General features: G+C 37.9%; 1 protein-coding gene across 1 annotated transcript in view; it reads right to left on the reverse strand.

Moving 5' to 3' along the window:
- Positions 1-21,584, reverse strand: part of LOC309568990 (sialic acid-binding Ig-like lectin 10) — a gene marked incomplete at its 3' end in the record, with an annotated part of 259,234 nt that overhangs the window by 184,305 nt on the left and 53,345 nt on the right. Inside the window, 1 exon segment of the mRNA XM_082274753.1 lies at positions 14,265-14,574. Within this exon segment, the coding sequence (XP_082130879.1) occupies positions 14,265-14,574 (310 nt within the window).

Below are 21,584 nucleotides of genomic sequence, written 5' to 3' on the forward strand. Positions count from 1 at the left end.
GATTAGCCCAGAATTCAAAAACTCATGGGAGAGCAATTTGAAAGCATGCTCACGTAGAATGATGGAATTATTAATAGGATATTATCAAGAGGAACAAAAGGCCATTAATGAGGAGATAAAAGCCATACAACTAGAATATAAGGATATTCTTGCAAAAGCCACCTTTAAAGAGAAAGAAAAAGAAACCAAGGACCAATTAGATACATTCACGAAGGAACTAATCCAAAAAAAAGAACAGAAGTTCTCCAGGGATAAGTTGGCCTTCGGGGCGGGTTCAGCGTATGCTTGGCCACAACCTAGGAATAACTTTACGGGAAAAAATTGGCGAGGACAAAGGAATAATAATAGAAGGAGAAATTATAACGATAGTGAATCTGACTCTAATGTATCACAATTTTCTCTCCCTTCACGCACATCGGAATATGCACGACCAAGGAATCGCACCTTTAGAAAAAGATCCAAGGCACCTGAAGAGCACGGGGGTATTGAAAAAAGAAGACTGGTGGAAGATACCACAGTCTCCTATTCACTCAATAATCTTGGTGATGGCTCTGCTCACTCTTCTTCTATCACTTCACCTTCACTTCTTCAATCTACACTTACGGAAGCAGGTAATATGAAAACTCGCACTAAAATACAAGGAGCAAATGACAGCACTACCATAGGTACACAACAAGCACTAATTACATCATATGCAGGAGCGATTAACAATGCGAATCTGGGCGCCACACCCAAAAGTATAAAAAGACAATGACTTGACGAAACACTAGATGCACAGATACACAACACGGAGCCTATAGTTGAATCGGCCTTCTCGATTATTAACTTGTCCTCATATACTCCCACACAGGACGAATTAGAGGTCCTGCGCCGTGGCCTTAGCTTTTGCCCCGACAGCAATACAACACACTTTGACATCGTCAAGGATGTACAGTTGTTTGCGAGAAAGCTAACTTACCGTTATATTTTCGATAAAGAAAGACAACAAATTAAAAAAGACAAAGAACTATCTGAACTATGGAAAGATTTTTCAGTGAAAGATTTTAGAGCATTAAAGGATCTCATCCAACTTTTGGACGAGAACGATCCCCCCACAATTTCAGACATAGAGGAAGTAAGAACAGAATCAGAGGACGAGTGTATGGATATAGAAGGGATACAGACACTAGCACAGCAAAAAATGGACATGATACAAGCCCCTATGGCCAAAAAAAAGTCTAATAGGTTCCCTCCCTTACAAACCAATCCGAACGTGTTGGCTTTCGTGAATAAGACCACAGCAGATATCAACCGTTTGAAAATTCGCAACCCTATGAAAGAGAATCTAAATGATCATCTTAAACAAGCTCTTGAATCACTAAGAAAGAATTCCCAGATTATAATAAAGCCCTCCGATAAGGGGGGCAATATTGTAATCATGGATCACTTACAATATCGCAATATGTGTTGGGACATCCTAAAAAATAGGGAGTGGTACAAGCCCATCAATGAAGAAAAAATTCTGTCTGCTCAAAGTAAATATAAAGTACTTATCTTTGAAGCATATAGTAATGGTATAATTAACAAAGACACATATGAAGCTATAAAAATTGATTCACCTCGTGTCCCTACATTTTATGCATTGCCAAAAACGCATAAAAACTCACAAAATCCCCCAGGACGCACAATCATATCAGGAATCGGGTCCTACACAGAACCATTAAGTAAATTAATTGATCAATATCTCAGGCCCCATGTAACCAGTCTGCCGTCTTTTATCCAGGACACACCAGATTTACTTAGGGTGTTATATGATCAAGTAATGCCCCCTGGATGTGTCATGATTGCGTTGGACATCGAGGCACTATATTCCTCGATCCCACATGCACTCGGGCTACAGACAATTAAAAGATTCCTGGATGAACGAGGCCCCCAAGCAAAACCACACAACCAATTTATTTTGGATGGGCTGGCACATATTTTGAATAATAATGTGTTCACATTTGATGGTTCCCATTTCATCCAGGTGCAGGGCGTGGCCATGGGCACATGTTGTGCCCCGGCCTACGCCAACCTGCACCTGGGTGGATGGGAACGAAATATTTTTAATGATGAGGACCTCTCCATGTACCTGAGCCACGTAGTCACGTGGCTCAGGTACATAGATGATGTCCTCATCATATGGGACGGGGATATTGAATTATTTGAAACTTTTTTTCAAAAGTTACAGATTAACACTTTCAATTTGAAGTTTACTATGTCCTGGAGCAGAGAACAGATTGATTTCCTTGATACCACTCTCTATTTTGAGGATGATGGTAGTGTTGGATCAACCTTATTTCGTAAACCGACAGCAGGAAACACAATACTGCATTCGGAAAGTTCCCACCCCAAAGCGTTAATCAGAAGCATCCCCTACTCCCAATACCTCAGATTGAGACGAAATTGTTCTAAAGATATAAATTACAAAAGGGAAGCAGACAAATTGAAAGCACGTCTGCTACAGAGAGGGTACAGTGCGACAACGCTGAGAAAAGCATATAATAAGGCAAAAGCAAACACGAGGCATGACCTGCTTTTCAAAGAAAAAACGAAAAAAACAGACGATAAGGTCAGATTTATTTCCACATACTCTAGGCAATATAATGAGGTTCGCAATATTTTACAAAAGAACTGGGAGATCCTGACAAGCGACCCAATCCTTAAAAAATACCTAGATGATCACCCTAACATCACATATAAACGAGCGAAATCAATTAGAGATGATCTAGTCACGAGTCACTATCGGAGACCCAATGAAATATCACATATAAAAGGCCTATTCAAATGCGGATGCTGTGATTTTTGTCCATATATCCTTGAAGGAGAGTCCTTCATAATGCCTAATGGTCATAGAAGATATATTAATCAGCATATCACCTGCCAAACAAAGGCGGTAGTATATATAATGTTATGCCCATGTGGGGCGTTCTATGTGGGTAAAACCATAAGACCCCTCTGGAAAAGGATCTCAGATCATATATCGTATATCAATAACGGCCAAATCAATACCCCGATAGGTGGCCATGTTGGGCTAAAACACAAATATGACCGAAACATGGTTAAGTTTACTGTGTTAGATGTTATCCCTGAGGACATAAGAGGAGGAGATGTTGATAAAAAAGTGTTAGCACGAGAGGCCAGATGGATATACGATCTAAGGGCGACCGTGTATCCAGGCCTAAATGATATGATCAGCTATAAATCATTCTTATAGTATCTCCACTAAAACAATCCTCCTTTTGAGTCCACAGATCCGTCTCCCTCCTCTTTTCTTTTTCTCCCCCCAGGGAGTCCTTTTCCTTGCATCACTATGAGGGACAGATGAAGATTTTCCATTGGAATAGGGACTGTCAAGTAGATATAGAATAGAATAGTAAATTAAGAATGGATCCTATATGGATACCGCAATAAAGTAATGATTCTGTATATATAGAGTGACGTAACACATATATGTATTTTGTGCTATATAATAGATGACTTGTAAGGTGACACTGTTGTAGCATATGCTGTGTTGGAACGATCAAAATAACCATCTGATACTGCACTGCCTGGGATTATTATATACCCCGATATGCCAATTATATATATGTGGCCTCGCACTATTGGACCGATGTTTGGTCTTCTGCAGGTTTCCAGGAGGTAGGAATATTGCCAAGGTATTTTACTATTATTCCACTAGATGGAGCTTGAGCAACAAAATAACGCAGCCCTTAATATGATTTCATCCAATCGGATGCTGGATTCTGGCATCCGGGCGGGTCCAGAGTTGGTCAACACTTCCTTTAAGGTAACGACCTCACTTCCGGCGCGACCGGAAGTGATGTGGATGCGCGGCGCCATCGCCGGCCTAGTCCTGGGCAGAGGAGAGTGTGTCCTCACTTCCGGAGCGACCGGAAGTGATGCGGTCAGGCAGCGTCACTGCCGACCGCAATTATGTAGTAAGCAGTTCCACATGAACTGCCCCGAATTGGGCGCCAATGCGCTTTAATGTGGGCGTTTCTTCCCCCTATATATAGGATTAACAGTGTGGAGGCAAACAGGCAGGCTGCTAAGTGAACCAGACATAGAGGTAAGTAATGCTAACCCCGTAATGGAAGGATGGATAGGTGCTCGTAGGACTGCATTCTATGTAATATAGACTGGAGGACTTATAGATCTGACATTAACTCCTATAATTATCTCTTTCAGGGCTTATACAGCCCAGGACCATATTGTCCATATAGCTGAAATTGTATGCATGTCTCCCTTTCCTGCCTGGAGTCTACCTTAGACTGAGGAAAGGTATGTATGCGTCTATGCAGCTTCCTTATCTTTTTCCTAGCATACATAAACCTCCCCCCATTAACCATGTTATATGGCACTGTGGCCTTTAATATTAACAACTCTCTATATGCACAATCCCGGTCCTCCTTCTAGGTCAGTTGTGTTGCCATCAAGGACCCTGTAACTGGGGAAATATACACTATATCTCTGAACTACAGAAAGAAAGGTGCTGCCTATCCTATTCAAGCCATGTAACACAATACTAGGTGGGTGTGAACACTTTGACTTTACTATTATATTATATTACATATATTTTTGATACTACCATCAAATCATTAGTCTATCCATCTAACTGTCTCCACTCAACCAATAGCTATCCTCACTAGTTCTCTTCCCTCTTCCACTGATAAAGAATAACCCATGCTCTCATGTTCATAGATCTATTATATCTAGGAGTGAATATATATATAAGGGCGAATATATCAAGGAGAGGACCTTCATCTTGTGAGTTGGGACTCACTCCAAAAAGTTCATAAGGGGGATAGCCAAAAAAGGTTGGTTATGAGATTACAAACATATGAAAATCGAAATCATACGGTAGACACATATATATATCTATTGGCATTTTGGTTTACAGCCTTGCCCCTGGCAACACAATCTGGGACGTAATACATTGGATCCTATGCAAGAAATACATTTTTGATGTCTGTTATGATAAATACCGAAGCAATATAGCTCCAAGCAGCATTAGTATCGCTACAGCTTTGTCGCCTAGCACAAGTCACTATCAAGAAGGGTCAGTACAAAAACTAAAACCAAATATACCTATGTAATAATTGAAATATAATGTTATTATGTATGATATATCATGGAATTTATGATTGACTGGCACTCATTTCATTATGCTTTTATGTTGTTCATAGAAAACATCGGTCTGTTATGGTCTCTCAGGCCCTGAGGAAGCCTTGAGCGAAACGCGTCGGCTTGCTGGGGACCTACCGTGACCGAATCCAGCTTGAGACCCAATTTCCACCTTATACAGATTTTGGTTACAACCCCTTCTGGGGATATGCTTCTCTATAAGTAGTGACGTTAATTGTTTGATTTTATCATTGTATGTTATGTCAGTCCTTTGTTATCATACATGCATGGTAGTCCATGCTTAGTTTTATTGGTCTTTATACAAATAAAATGCAATTTTGGTTTTATAAACGGTTCTTTGTCTGATCCTTCTACTCCCACTGGCCCGCAAAGCCCCATCTTTTTCTGTCATTTTGTTTTTGTAAATCCCTCACAGGGGTAAGGGCCTATATTACACGGTAATTTTATATAGAAAAGAGAGCAAAAAACAATTAAAGGGAAAAGAAAAAAGAACAGAAAAGTAAAGAAAAGAAAAGAAAAGAAAAGGAATTTCATAATGCAATGGTAATACCTAATACAAAGAAAAACATTGCAGAACTCTTTTCTTTTTCTAAACAATATTCTGTATGCTTTGCAACATATGTTGATAAAACTGTTATATACAAGGATATATACTCTCTATCCTCCTCTTTATTAATTATTTAACTTTTTTTCCCTAAAAATATTTTGTTACAGGTAACAGAAAAAGAAAAAAAAAATAGAAAAGGGAGGAAAAAAAATAAAGGGAAAAGAAAAAAGAAAAGAAAGGCAAAGAAAAGAAAAGAAAAGAAAAGAAAAGGAATTTCATAATGCAATGTTAATACCAAATACATAAAAAAATGGCAGAACTATTTTCCTTTACTAAATATTCTGTATGCTTTTCAATATATGTTGATAAAACTGTTATATACAAGGATATATACTCTCTATCCTCTTCTTTATTGATTATTTAACTTTTTTTTCCCTAAACATATTTTATTACAGGGAACATAAAAAGAAAAAAAATAGAAAAGATAGGGAAAAATATTAAAGGGAAAAGAAAAAAGAAAAGAAAAGGAATTTCGTAATGCAATGTTAATACCTAACAGAAAGAAAAAAATTGCAGAACTCTTTTCTTTTACTAAACAATATTCTGTATGCTTTGCAACATATGTTGATAAAACTGTTATATACAGGGATATACTCTCTATCTTCTTCTTTATTGATTATTTAACTTTTTTTTCCCTAAACGTATTTTGTTACAGGGAACAGAAAAAGAAAAAAAATTGAAAAGGGAGGGAAAAAAATAAAGAGAAAAGAAAAGAAAAGAAAAGAAAATGAATTTCATAATGCAATGTTAATACCTAACAGAAAGAAAATAATTGCAGAACTCTTTTCTTTTACTAAACAATATTCTGTATGCTTTGCAACATATGTTGATAAAACTGTTATATACGAGGATATATACTCTCTATCCTCTTCTTTATTGATTATTTTACCTTTTTTTTCCCTACAAATATTTTGTTAAAAGGAACAGAAAAAGAAAAAAAAATAGAAAAGAGAGCAAAAAACAATTAAAGGGAAAAGAAAAAAGAACAGAAAAGTAAAGAAAAGAAAAGAAAAGAAAAGGAATTTCATAATGCAATGGTAATACCTAATACAAAGAAAAACATTGCAGAACTCTTTTCTTTTACTAAACAATATTCTGTATGCTTTACAACATATGTTGATAAAACTGTTATATACGAGGATATATACTCTCTATCCTCTTTTTTATTGATTATTTTACCTTTTTTTTCCCCTACAAATATTTTGTTACAGGGAACAGAAAAAGAAAAAAAATAGAAAAGATAGGGAAAAAAATTAAAGGGAAAAGAAAAAAGAAAAGAAAAGAAAAGGAATGTCATAATGCAATGTTAATACCTAACAGAAAGAAAAAAATTGCAGAACTCTTTTCTTTTACTAAACAATATTCTGTATGCTTTGCAACATATGTTGATAAAACTGTTATATACGAGGATATATACTCTCTATCCTCTTCTTTATTGGTTATTTAACTTTTTTTTCCCTTAACATATTTTGTTACAGGGAACAGAAAAAGAAAAAAAATTGAAAAGGGAGGGAAAAAAATAAAGAGAAAAGAAAAGTAAAGAAAAAAAAAAAGGAATTTCATAATGCAATGTTAATACCTAACAGAAAGAAAATAATTGCAGAACTCTTTTCTTTTACTAAACAATATTCTGTATGCTTTGCAACATATGTTGATAAAACTGTTATATACGAGGATATATACTCTCTATCCTCTTCTTTATTGATTATTTTACCTTTTTTTCCCCTACAAATATTTTGTTAAAAGGAACAGAAAAAGAAAAAAAAAATAGAAAAGAGAGCAAAAAACAATTAAAGGGAAAAGAAAAAAGAACAGAAAAGTAAAGAAAAGAAAAGAAAAGAAAAGAAAAGGAATTTCATAATGCAATGGTAATACCTAATACAAAGAAAAACATTGCAGAACTCTTTTCTTTTACTAAACAATATTCTGTATGCTTTGCAACATATGTTGATAAAACTGTTATATACAAAGATATATACTCTCTATCCTGCTCTTTATTAATTATTTAACTTTTTTTTCCCTAAAAATATTTTGTTACAGGTAACAGAAAAAGAAAAAAAAATAGAAAAGGGAGGAAAAAAATAAAGGGAAAAGAAAAAAGAAAAGAAAAGCAAAGAAAAGAAAAGAAATTTCATAATGCAATGTTAATACCTAATACAAAAAAAAAAAAAAAAATTGCAGAACTATTTTCCTTTACTAAACAATATTCTGTATGCTTTGCAACATATGTTGATAAAACTGTTATATACGAGGATATATACTCTCTATCCTCTTCTTTATTGATTATTTTACTTTTTTTCCCTACAAATATTTTGTTACAGGGAACAGAAAAAGAAAAAAAATAGAAAAGATAGGAAAAAAATTAAAGGGAAAGGAAAAAAGAAAAGAAAAAGGAATTTCAGAATTCAAGCAAAAGTTTCCACTGAAGTGCATTTTATTTTTACAATAATTTATAACTTGTTATTACAATAACAAAAAAAAAGGAAACAATTTGTTATCAAAGGGGAAATTTGTACCATTTTATTTCCAATACAGACAAAATAAAGGACAGATCTCCAGATTACATACAAACTGTTCGAACTGGGATATCTCTGATCTCCAAAGATGAAGCATTTCATCAAGCAAATTTCAATACACTGCAGTGCAATCACTATTCTCAAGACTTAGGTCAAAATGTTGTTTTGACTACGCTCTCAGTATGTTATACATTACATTTAAATATATCAGCTTACTGTACTCAGTGTGATCAATGTGGTTATTTGTGTCTTCTGTTGTGCGGTCACACCACGTTATCACCTCTACTGGTCGAAAGATATTCTTAATGTCATTCTGCGATTTTTACAGGAAGCACAAAATAGAGGGTGTCATGACATTTACTGTAAATTACTTCTGAATGCCTTTCTTCTTTTGCAATCTGCTTTTTTTTTTTTTTTCACAAAGAATAAAACAGTTTGATAGAGACATTACCATAGAATTTTAGGTCATAGAACATGTTAAGTGATAACAGTGTAGTTAAAGGAAATAACACCATGATTAACCCCTTTAAGCCTAAAGGTTAAACAAATCTTAATGCCTAAGCCCTATTTTGCAACTTTGACATGAGCTAGTAAAACCATACATATCATCGCAACTACCTTGTGCATCCAGGTGGATTAAACCTATTTTCTTTTCAGGACAAATTGAGCCTTTATTTGGTAGTAAATGGTTATGAATATGTTTTTTCATTATTATTATTATTATTATCAATGACAAACTGGCCCAAAATACTAAAAAAAATGTTGTTTTTAATGCAGCTGTATATTTCTTGTTACTACCATAACCTAGCACCTAGTTCTTAGGAACAATCCAAAATAAATTAGCATGCTCCTTATGATTGCAGCAATAACACATATGTTTATGTTATTTGTTGTTTGTACCCGTAGTACAGCCTAGAAACAATAGTGCGCATTTTGTTTCTTTTTTTTTTGGTCCTACCTAAAACCTACTGACACTAACTGACACTGATGCTATTTTTTTTTAAAAATCCTGTTTTAAATATACTGACCCTAAACTTCGACCTTGACCTTTGACCCTGACTTGACCCAAACACTAACCCTGGCACTGACCTAGATCAAACCTCAATCTAGGTATTTTTTTGTTTTTTATATTTTTTTTATGATTTATTTATTTTTTTACACACACTTTTTTTTTCTCTCTGCAAGGAGAGAGAAAGATACAGTGTATATTTCCTCTCCATTCACACAGAGAGAGAAATACAAGAGCAAAGAGCAGGCTGCATAGTGACTGATCACTGTGGTAGCCAATCAAAGGCTACCAGAGCAAATTTACACTGTTATACAAGCTGTACACTCACTACTTTACATTGTTGCAAAGTGTCATTTCTTCAGTGTTGTCACATGAAAAGGTATAATAAAATATTTTAAAAAAATGTGAGGGGTGTACTCACTTTTGTGACATATTGTAAATCTGCATTGTAATAGAAAAGTTTCAAAGCAACAAGATGGCCACTACGTCCAGTGCTACTATGACATCACCCGCCGTGACTCCACCCTACATGTTTCCTCATCAATGACATCGTTAGGGGTGTGAATATGAAATGTCGGATTTACACATTCTTTAACCATCTGTTTTTGGTTTGTGAAGGACACATAGAACAAGTCCAGACGGATGCAGACAGAACTAGAGAAAACCCACACACTGCATACAGATAGTATCTTTGTCTCTTTATTAAGCACTGATATGAACAAAGTATAAGTATAGATACAATCTGTACAAAATGATATGAATACAATTTTTGTCTAAACAGTAATGTATAAAAGCTGAGACGTACAATCTGAAAAATGTATTATATGAAGATACCAGGACATGAACAGCAAGAAATAAAAAGACACAATTATCTTGTGATTTTGAAACATAAAAAAGAGTGGTGAATTGAAAATTAAGAATAGAAGGAAAAGAAATAGAGAGAAAAAGAAATGGAAAGAGAGTGAAGAAAGGATTTAACCCACAAACAAATGCATACTTAACCTAACTAAGCAAAAGGACAGGTCTTTAGGTAAGGTAGCCATTGAATTTAGTTGTTTCAATAAAGACCAACCAAGAAATCCACGTTTTGAAACAAAACTGCTTAGTTTTATCCCTCTTTTGAGCAAGTAATCATTCCATTCGCATAATTTCACTCAAAGTCTTGAACCACACCGCCAAGGTAGGAATTACTTGTGACTTACAGTGTTGTGGAATAAATTGTCTGGCAGCTATTAGGAAAACTCTCAGAACAATCTGTTTCACAGATCTCATTGTGCCTGCAAAAATGGATAACAGTGTTGCTTGTGGGTTATTTGCATGATAATGTTTATTATAGATGTTAGAAATTGTGTCCCATAATTTGATGAGCAGGCAGCTCCGCTAAATATAAATATAAGTGCTTTTAAGTTGGAGGAATGCCATCAGATATTAGGTGAGGTAAGGAATTGAGATGGTCTGGAAAAAAAAAAAAAACCAAGGGGGGCCCTTGTACCACCTCGTTAAGGTTTTACAATTACACTCTTGTGCTTTACAAGAGTGAGTAAGGAAGAACACTTTTTTCCATTCCTTTGTAGAGAAATGCGCATCACAATCTGACTCACATTAAATTTGAAAAGACAACGGGGTGGCAGATTTACTAATGAAAAGTTAATATTTTGTAGAAATAGTGTGTGAAGGCCGTTGGGACTACTGAGTACAAAGTTGTTCAAAAGCCATCAATGGGCGATGCAAGTTTCAGCCTTGAGGGAAGGATCTATAGAGGCTTAACAATTGTCAATGTAGAAACCAAGTAGAGCTCCTTACTTAGAGCATGCTAGTTGTCAGATAGTATCTTTGACAGACACCAAGCACTGGACCCTATATATGAGGATCGCAATGTAAACCTAAGCATTTTTGAGATATCTTCAGGAAAACTCATGTGTTTGCATAAACAGACTCTTCGTCAAAATTCATATAAAGGTTCTCCGGTTCAGTACTGTACTTTAGGTCCTACGAATAGAAAAAAAAAAAAAATATATGAATATACCCTTTACAAATTCAAAGCAAATTGTGGTTGGGATGAGTGGTGCCTCCTCCTGTACAATGCTGAGCCTTTTATCCTTAGTGCTGGGTGAAGCACTGTGTTTGATTCCCACAGTATACTTTGATCCCCTATGATCCCCACTTTCTACCTCAAATATTTAAGAAGGTAATATAAGCTGAAGACTGTTGAGGAAGGAAACCAGCAGTGAATTTAACAACAGTGCTTGTGTGACCACCTTATTCAGTTAACTGGTCATCTCAGTTTGGTGAGTCTATTTCTACTGGGGTTGTATCTGTGGATAATCACCTTTTTTGCTAAATTCCTTGGGAGTGAAACACGTGGAGATTAGACTGCACTGCGGAATGATTTTCACAATTGAATGTATTGTATTTAATATACATTTGCACTTATTTTATTTTGACCTTTTGTGAATACTATTTTAAAAATGATTGTATTTTTTTTAATTCCTTTTTTATTTCTTTGCACTAACATAAATAAAATCTGCTTCTTAAAAATTAAAATCTAAAACAATATGTCTATCTGCTTCTTAAAAATTAAAATCTAAAACAATATGCCTAAAAGACATTTATAAATGTTCCTTAATGCAAGTTTATTTTTAAATTAATTACATTACCTTCACCTCATTAGCTTTGATGGCAAATTCAGTGGAGTTCAGGTCTGTGTTTCCATAAAAGGGGTCTGGTTGGTGGTCATTATTTTTTTTCTTAGTGTTCTTCATCCTAAGAGTTAAACAAATTACAATTGAATGGGATGTGTACCTTGTAGAAACATTTGTTGTGTGTGGCATAGCAACATTGGCATATGTTCATGTATTCTAAAAAAGGCAGAGGTCGATGGCTTGAGTGGATGTACTGACTCTGTGGAGATGGTATATTTGCTTTGATTCCCTGGTGACCCCCATTTTCCTTTTTTCCATTTTGGTCTCTCCCCTCTTTCCTGCCCCCTTTTTTTTCTCTTTCTCTACTACCCTCCCTTTTATTAGGTTTGAACAGTATAGTCATGTTGTTGTCTGATCCTCACTCATTTCTTTCACACATACCTTGTTGAGGACTCCCTGCACCCCTTTTGTCCCAGACTCCCTGCACCCCTTTTGTCCCTCTACAACTCTAGGAACTTTCAATCCTAATTTCCTTGGTTTGTTCCTCCCTTCCCTCTCCCTTGGTCATTTGTTTCTTGTTGTTTTACTTGTTTAATTCCAAAGCTGAATTTTATAGGATGGTCCGATCCAATGGAAAGATTTTCTTTTTCGTAACATGGATGAATAAAAACAGCAAGTTTTCTGTATTACTCTACAAAGCACCTGATCGACCAAAGATTATCTATGCTATGTCTCTGTAATAAGACGATACAGAATATTTCCCCATGGCTGGTAATATTTTTTATTGTCTCTCAGTTTTCTGTAATTTAATTGAATTAAAATAAATAAATAAAAATTGCAAACAATTTGTTATGCCTTTTTGTGGCCTTGGAGACCAATCTTGTCAAATTTGCTTATAATTTCCATTTTGTGAACATTCTTCCTAACATTCTTTTTAAAAATGTAATTGGAACAGACCTGGAACAGAGAAGCAGCTAGATATGAGGTCTGTTAAAAGCCATCATATTGCAGAATAGCAGCATGTCGTTTGGTGGATGTTGGCATTAGAATTTGAAATTGATGACAGAAGATGTGAGATGTTGATGGCCATTTGACAACTTTTAAAGGACCTCATACCCAGCCACATCTGTGTTCCAGGTCTGCTGCAATCACATCCATCATTACAGCCCTGATGAAGGGAGAGGCACTTCCCTGAAACGCGTTGGCTTTAGCCGTTACCTGTGAACTGTCAACTTCCATAAATATACCTTCAAATGGTACTAAATGCTTTTATACTAAATGCATCGCTACACTCATCTAAAAGTACTCTGCGGAGCATCTTTTCCACCAATTTCAGAGAGGCAACAGCCTGAGACCTTACTAGGGTTCACCTACACCACAAATTTATTGGGTACAAGCCCCCCTAAAGGAGAACCAAGCCCATGGTGCTTCCATCTATGCCAGACCATCCAGCACTGTCACACACACATCAGATAACCTTCTATTGAAGGTACGGGTTGTATGAAAACCCTGTTTCTATCCTCCTGACTTTGAAGGAATTTCATCAACCTGGTAAGATGTGTTACAAGATATTTACTTTTATTTCTAAGATAATCATTAACCTTTGACTAAACCAAGTAACATAAATAAATCATAATTGCTGTTTGTCGTCTTTAGTTCATCCCTGCATATTTAAAAAGTAGCAAATGGTGCAACCCTATTACTTCAACACAAATGCTTGAGGTAGCTTTTGATTGGTTACTGCAGTTTATTTTGCCGAATAAAGGTGAATGTCCCAGTTAAAATATTGTCTCACCTGCTACTTAACAGGAGCGCCACTGTAACAGCAACCAACAGGAGGGCAGCGATTCCAACTCCGCCAGCAATCCCAGCAATCGCAAGATAATTTGTAATACCCGCTACAATAAAAAACACATCTAGAAAATATTAGTAGAATGGGAATTCCACACTATATTTTCTACTGAATCCCAAATACAAAAATACTAGTCATTAAAGCAGAAGTAAAGGAAGATTAAAAAAGAAAAGATAAAAAACACCAATTCAAACAATATTCATGAAAAAGAAACAGTAAGTGAAATTATAAAAAAACCAACTAGTTTACGGGAACGATTTATAAAAAAATTGCTTTGCAAGTGTCAACATTTTGTGAAAGCTTAACAAATAAATTCTGTAATGTTTGTAATATATATTATGTGTATTTTGCACTTCTGTATGGTGGTGGTGATGGTGGTGGTGATGGTGGTGGTGATGGTGGTGGTGGTGGGAAAGGTTTCCTTGCTGGACTTCAAATTGAACAAAAACAGACAACAGCACATTTACTTACATTTCACAATGATATTGAAGGTTTTATTAACGGCCCCAAGATTATTGTGAGCCAAGCAGTGATATTCATCTGCCTCACTGGCTGTTATATTGATTAGATGGAGCATTAGCTCACTCCCGTTGCCCTTGCTGAGCACATTCTTCTCTCCCTTCATCCAGGTCACCTGAGCTCCTGGGTTACTGTCCACCCAACATTTCAGAGCCAATGAGGTTCCTTCTTGTACTGTCACTTCCTGATATGTGGTGTGGTTGGCAATGGTCAGGTTTTGCATTTCTGTAAGACAGACAAAAAATGTAATTATTAAAGAGTCACTGACATGTCTGTGAACCCTCTTCGTTCCACAGATAGTTACCTCTCCAATAATCCCCAAACGCTCCTTCATCTATCACTGTCGGCACCAAACTTCCAGTTATTAGAGTCTATAGGAAGGGGTGATGTCATTGCCCTCATCATGTGACAGTGCTTGAGGCTATTGATTGGCTCTAGACCTGAACACATGGAAGGCAGTCCCTTGCTCAACCCTTACCTGGAAGCACCGGTATTATGTGCCAATTAAGCTAGATGAAGACATGGCAGGTGAATTGCTGAAGAAGGGAGTACCAACAGTCACCCTGAATGGTCAAACTAACAGTGTTTCTTTAAACAAATCCTCCTGGCAAGAAAACATTTTTTAAAGTAACTTTTTTCCCCAGGAGTCCCTGCTCTTATTCTTTTACTTGTGCAAAAATTGCAGCTTGAGCTACTGAACTCTGTAGACAACTGGAACTAGCTTCCGTCTACAAGAGATAAGTAGACAATGGAAAATGTGAAAAAGAACTGACAGCACCAAGTGCTGGCTTCCTGGAAGATACAAAATATGTGTATGTACCATTTCATATTTATAATTAAATGAAATAAAAAAAATAAAAATGAAAACTAATTTAGTCTCTTAAACTTTTTTTCTTTGTTTAAATGCTTGTTATCACTTTCATCACCCTTTGTTACATCTCAACACTACTGATATCCTCCTGAAGCCTCTTTGTGACGGCTTCCAAACAACAAACACTCTAATGATGGCTGCGTGGTATTTCTATGGACGGGTTTCCTGATGGTGACTATACATTTGTCTCTGCAAGTATGTACCCAACATTTTTCCTATAAGCTAATGTATAATGGCTTTTTATATATATAAGCGTCATTGTACTTTTGACTTATTAGAACTCATCATTGCAAGCAAAATAATGGTTGTTATTAGTGATCGACCGATATTGTTTTTTTGTTGCCGTTGCCGTTACCGATACCGATAATTTGGCCATTGAATATCGGTATCGGCCGATATTGGCTGATATTTTTGTACACAGTGTTATGGGTAACTAGTTACAAAGTAACTGATTACAGTAACTACATTACTTTTTTTGGTAACTAAGTAATGTAACTAGTTACAATACAAATATTGGTAACTACACTACTTTACTAGGCTATAGGAGGTAACTACACTACTTTACTAGGCTATAGGAACGCGCTTTCCTGCGTTACCCAAGCCGTGCGATACAATCGTTATTTCGAAGAATAGAGAGGGATGAAGTTTATGACTTTTTGTTGCACTTTATGTTTTATTCTGTTTTTTCGGGTTTTGTTCTCATGTTTCCCAAAGCCTGTGTTTATACAATAAACTCTATGCAGAAAGAGTGTCATGTATCTTCTTCTACACGGTCAATTAAGAAAGAGGAAAGTAAAGTAATAAGTAGAGAAGTTACTTTTCAAATGCAGTAACTAGTAAAGTAATCTCATTACAATTTACAGAAATAACTAGTAACTAGTTACATTTTTTGAGTAACTACCCCAACACTGTTTGTACATTTAATAAACTTTTTTTTTTTATCACTTGACAGGTACTCTTGTGGAGGGGTCTGGGAGTCTAAAAGACCCCAAACCCCTCCTCTGCACCTAAAAGCATTCAAAACGGCTGTTTTGAATGCTGTCATTTTTTAAAATCTGGCGCCGAGTACCCGGGAGTGATGTCATTACATCACTTCCGGATTTTTACATGGAGACCCGATCAGAGATGAATGTGGCTTTGATCGGGTCTTCGGCGGCCGTGCAGGCTGGTTGCCTGGGTCCCACGGTGGGATGGGAGACCCGGGCGAGCTGCGGAAGGCGGCGGGAGGGGGGGGGATGTCCCTAATGTCCCTTTCCGCTCCTTATAATGACAGCCGAGTGACTTCTCAGCGGCATCGGTTGTCATTACAAGACAGCCGACCGTCAGCTATGGACGCAGAAACCGGGGTGATGCCTCTAGCTGCAGGCATCACTCCGGTACAAGCACTTTCCCAAAATATCGACAATATTGGTAACCTTGGTGGCTGATTCCGATATATCAGGGAAAGTGCATATTGGTCCCCAATATATTGGCTTTGCCGATAATCGGTCGATCCCTAGTTGTTATGGTTCTGTTTGCACTAGATTCATTTTTTATTCTTTTTTGTCCATAAAACCCAGCTGTAACTCACCAGACTCAACCTAGAAATGAAATATTGCATTTGTGTGGAATGACCTATGGTTTAGTCTTCCAAATACTGAAGACAACTGTTCTTTTTTACAAGTTGAGTTATTGTGATAAAATATATAAAATGTTTTGACGATACCTGGGTTTTCATTGGTAATAAAAATGGAAGGTGGATCTGTAAAATAAACAGAAATAAAAATAAACCAATATACATTGATACAAAACATTCATGTGTTGTGTAACTCAACTTATCATTCTGTGGCTATCATAGCACAATTTAAACTGAATTTGTCACCAATTTAAAACCTTAAACCAAAGGAAGAAAATTATTAACTGTTACCACTCCCATGTAGGCGAATATTTTTTAGCATCTGCCACTTCCAGAAGTGTTGGATGCCTGGTACTCCTCTACATGCTGCGGTTCCTTTCTCCAACTCCTGCATGTCTGAAGGACTAAATAATGATTTAGGGAAGGAACCAAACAGCTTTAAGTGTTTGATGCACCTGGAAGTGTTTTGGAAGATGTTTAGGCCGCATATCTCTTGAAGAGAATGAAAATAGGCAACATTGACATGGTACCTTCTGTTTTGTATTTTATAATAGTGATAGATTGACTTTAAAGTGATTTTAAACTTTCTCCTTGTTAAACAACACATTCAGTTTAAAATAGAAATGAAAGGTAAAACATTTTTGCATAGATATGAAAAAACATTAAAAATACCTTTTTGCCCTTTTGTATAAGTGATCACATTCCCTCTGTTCTCAGCTGCATAAGAGCTGGTGGGAGGAGAAGCAACAGTACACTGAGCTTTCCAGTGAATGGCTGTGTGTGTGTGTGGGGGGGGGATGGGTGTCAGAACAAGTCTGATCATTGGAGGAGGGCAGGCTAAGTTCCCAGCAGGGCCGGCCCTACTATGGGGTCCCGCTGGGTCCAGTGAACCAATACGGCACTTTTAGAGGGGCGGAAAATTTACGGGCAAGATTTTTTTCCAGCAGTTTTGTGTGTCATCAGTTTGCGGCGCATTACGGGCAGCATTTTCCCACCTCATACTGCCGCCCGCAGTGCAAACTCATGAGTATGAGGAGGTGAAGCGTCTCCTCTAAGGAACATCCCTCGCGTGATAGTGGTGTACACAATGACATCAGAACACTCCATCTTACACAAGGCAGGCTGGATCTTCTAGTGCCGTAGCCATGGAAAACGCATGAGTGACAGGAGGACTGAGGACAAACACTGGGTGTTTTGGTGGACCGGTCCGAAGGTGAGTTATGGAAGAAGATAACAGTATATATAATATTTTCAAAATTTTACATTTACATTAATTTACTGTTTTTACTGATATTTTTTAACTGTTAAATTTATTTACTGTTATTTTACAGTTTTCTTTTGTTTGTTTTTACTCCCTATACCACACAAAGCAGCTTCCTAACCCCCACAAAGCAGCCCCTTAACCCCCTATAAAGAAGCCCCTTAACCCCCCTCCCACAAAGCAGCCCCTTTACCACCCCATAATGCAGTCCCTTAACCCCCCCCACAATTCATCCCCTTACCCCCCCTACAAAGCAACCCCTTAACCCTCCCCCCCACAAAGCAGCCTCCTAACTCCCCACAATGCAGCTCCCCAACCCCACAAAGCAGCACCTTAACCCCCCCAATAAAGATGCCCCTTAACCCCCCACAAAGTAGCCCCTTTACCCCCCCACAATGCAGTCCCTTAACCCCACCACAATTCAGCCCCTTACCCCCCCCCCCACAAAGCAGCCTCCTAACCCCCCACAATGCAGCCCCCTAACCCCCCCCCAATGCGGCCCCTTAACCCCCCCCCCCTCCTCGATGCATCCCCTTAAAAATGTGATATGTTGCAGATTGCTGTGAGTCATATTGCTGTGGAGCAATACACAGTGTATCACAGTTCTCCACAGTAATATAACTCACAGCAATCTGCAGCATATTAGTGTATCATGCACTAATACCCTGCAGATTACTGTGAGTTATGTTGCTGTGGAGCACTGTGACACACTGTGTATCACAGAACTCCACATTAATACAACTGACAATAATATACAACATATCGGTGTATAACAGAGCTCCACAACAATACAACTCACATTAATCTGCAGCATATCAGTGTATCACAGAGCACCACGGCTATACGATTTACAGCAATCTGCAGCATATTAGTGTATAACAGTGCAGATTACTGTGAGCTGTATGTAAATAAAAACTATTTTACAGATTTGGGTATAAGTTCATGCCAACTGTACTGATATTTTTGATTGATACAGTCCCAATTGTGTTATATCGTAATGCAGCAGCTCCCATAAAATAACTGTTAGTTTGTGGGCGTAATGACTGTTATTACATAAAAAAATCTCTAAAAAAAAATTATTTTCCCTCCCCTGTCATTAAAAATCTGCAGTAATGTTTCATGCCCTGACTGTCTGCTGATTTCTTTGGTCTGTGTATCAGCTTTAGGGACACGGCTCTCACACCTATGTGTTTAACCGGTTGCCGACCGCCGCACGACTATATACTGCGGCGGTCAGCCCCGGCCAGGCAGAGTGACGTATCGGTACGTCACTCGCCTGTCACTGACTTGCGAGCCTATCGCGGGCGGGCGCGCGCCCGCCGAGGCGCGCGCCCGCCGCGGCTCGTTCACAGACAAGTCAGTGCGTGTGACCGGCGGACTCAATGTCCGCCAGTCACACTGCGATCGCTCCTGTGAAGGGAGAAAGGCAGAGCGGCTTGTGTAAACAAGCTGCCTGTCAGTTCTCCCTGTGTAAAAGTGAAGATCTGTCCGTTCTACTATGTAGAACGGTTGATCTTTGCTTTTACACCAATAGGAATGTCCCTACACAGTTAGAATCACGTCCCTAGGACACACTTAACCCCTCCCTGTCCAATAAAGTTAACCCCTTCCCTGCCAGTGTCATTTTTGCAGTAACAGTGCATATGTATAGCACTGATTACTGCAGTAATGTCACTGGTACCCCCAAAAGTGTCAAAAATGTCAGTCAAGGGTCCGATCTGTCCGCCGCAATGTCGCAGTACCGAAAAAAAAATCGCAGATCGCCGCCATTACGCGTTAAAAAAAAAAAACACCAAAAATGACAAAAATCTTTCCCTTTGTTAGTAAACGCGATAACTTTTGCGCAAACCAATCAAAATACGCTTTTTGCGATTTTTTTTACCAAACATAGGTAGCATAAAACAAATTGGCCGAAAAATGTTAAAAAATTTTGATTTTTACTTTTTTTTTGGGGGAATTTCATATAAAAAATGTGAAAAATATTGTTATTTTTGCAAAATTTACGCTCTTTTTTTATTTATAGCGCGTGATCAAAAAATCGCACAGGTGATCAAATACCACTAAAAGAAAGCTCTGTTTGTGGGAAAAAAGGACATCAAATTCGTTTAGGTACAGCATCGCACGACCGCGCAATTGTCCATTAAAGTCACGCAGTAAAAAAACGCAAAAAAACCCCTGGTCCTTTAGCGGCCAAATCCTCCGGGGCTTAAGTGGTTAAACAATCTTCTCTCCTCCACCCCAGCCTCTAACAGGAAACACTATATTAACCAAGCCAGCTTTGTCCGAGCAACAATTGTGTGAAGACTTCCCTGAGTGTTTTTTACTGTATGCTCTATGTCTGATCTCTGTGTACCGACTTTGGCTTGTTCACCTGACCATCCATCTCTGCTTGTTGCCAGGACCTTTGGCCTGTCCTTCTGACCATCCCAGTGTGCTTGTTGCCCTGACCTTTGGCTTATTATTCTGACTATCCCTTGTGGTCCTGTACTGCTGCTTCCTCTCCATCCATCAGAGATACCTGTGAGCGTGAGCTGGGAGGTCCTGGGGGCTGCAACTTGGAGTCAGCTGCAGCCAAGTCTATCCTCACCATCAGAGGCTCTAGTGAAAACCTGCTGGGTCTTAGACTCCACACCCTGGGGGGAATCTTATGCTCTAGCTCCCTGTCCAGGACCTTGCCTGCGACCCTGTGTAGCTGCTTCTCTGAGCCATCAACCCTCAGCAGTCAGCTTCTGGGTTCACAACATCCACGGTGCTCTCCCTGACACTTGGTCCTGTAGGTGACGCTGATATCCCCTTTGGGATAGAGCCAACATTTTTCCATCCATTCAGTTTGTACAATTAGTGCACTATTCAAATTAGTGGCCTTCTGCCTCAATAAAAGAATATGGTTTTAGTCACTCTTCAATGCAGCTAAGCATCTCCCTATGAGCTTGCATTTTAATTTAATAACTGTGTTATTTTATTACGTTGAGAATTATCCTTTCAACAAACTGACATTCACCTGTTTTCTGGGAGATCCTTAAATCCAGTGGTCATTAGCGTGAACACATGTCCCAGAGCCATATGAATGCTAATTCTACACTAAATTAGGGGGGGTCCAACCTGCGGCCCTCCAGATGTTGCAGAACTACATCTCCCATACCCCCTTTCCAGCCTATTAGCTGACAGAGTTTTATGGGAGATGTAGTCCTGCAAAATCTGGAGGGCCACAGGTTGGAACCCTCTGCTCTAAATGGTTGAACGTTGGGTAAATCCACATAGCAGAAGACTTTAGGTGTTTTTGTATGATCATAGTCTGTGTAGCTATTGAAAAAGGCAAACAAGATTTTGTCTTATATTGTCTTATTGTGTCCAAGAATGGGTCCAAGAATGAAACGGTGCCCCCCCCCCCCCCCCAATAAATAAATATATAAATCAAGCCCACCAAAAGGCCCCACATCCATTATTTTATATCATGAAAATTACAACTAAAATTACATTTATCAGGAAGTCAGATTTACTTGCAACAGCAGCTTGTCTGTATGGA

This window comes from Pelophylax lessonae (genome assembly GCF_965119305.1).
Source record: "Pelophylax lessonae genome assembly, chromosome: 12".
Classification (NCBI taxonomy): domain Eukaryota; kingdom Metazoa; phylum Chordata; class Amphibia; order Anura; family Ranidae; genus Pelophylax; species Pelophylax lessonae.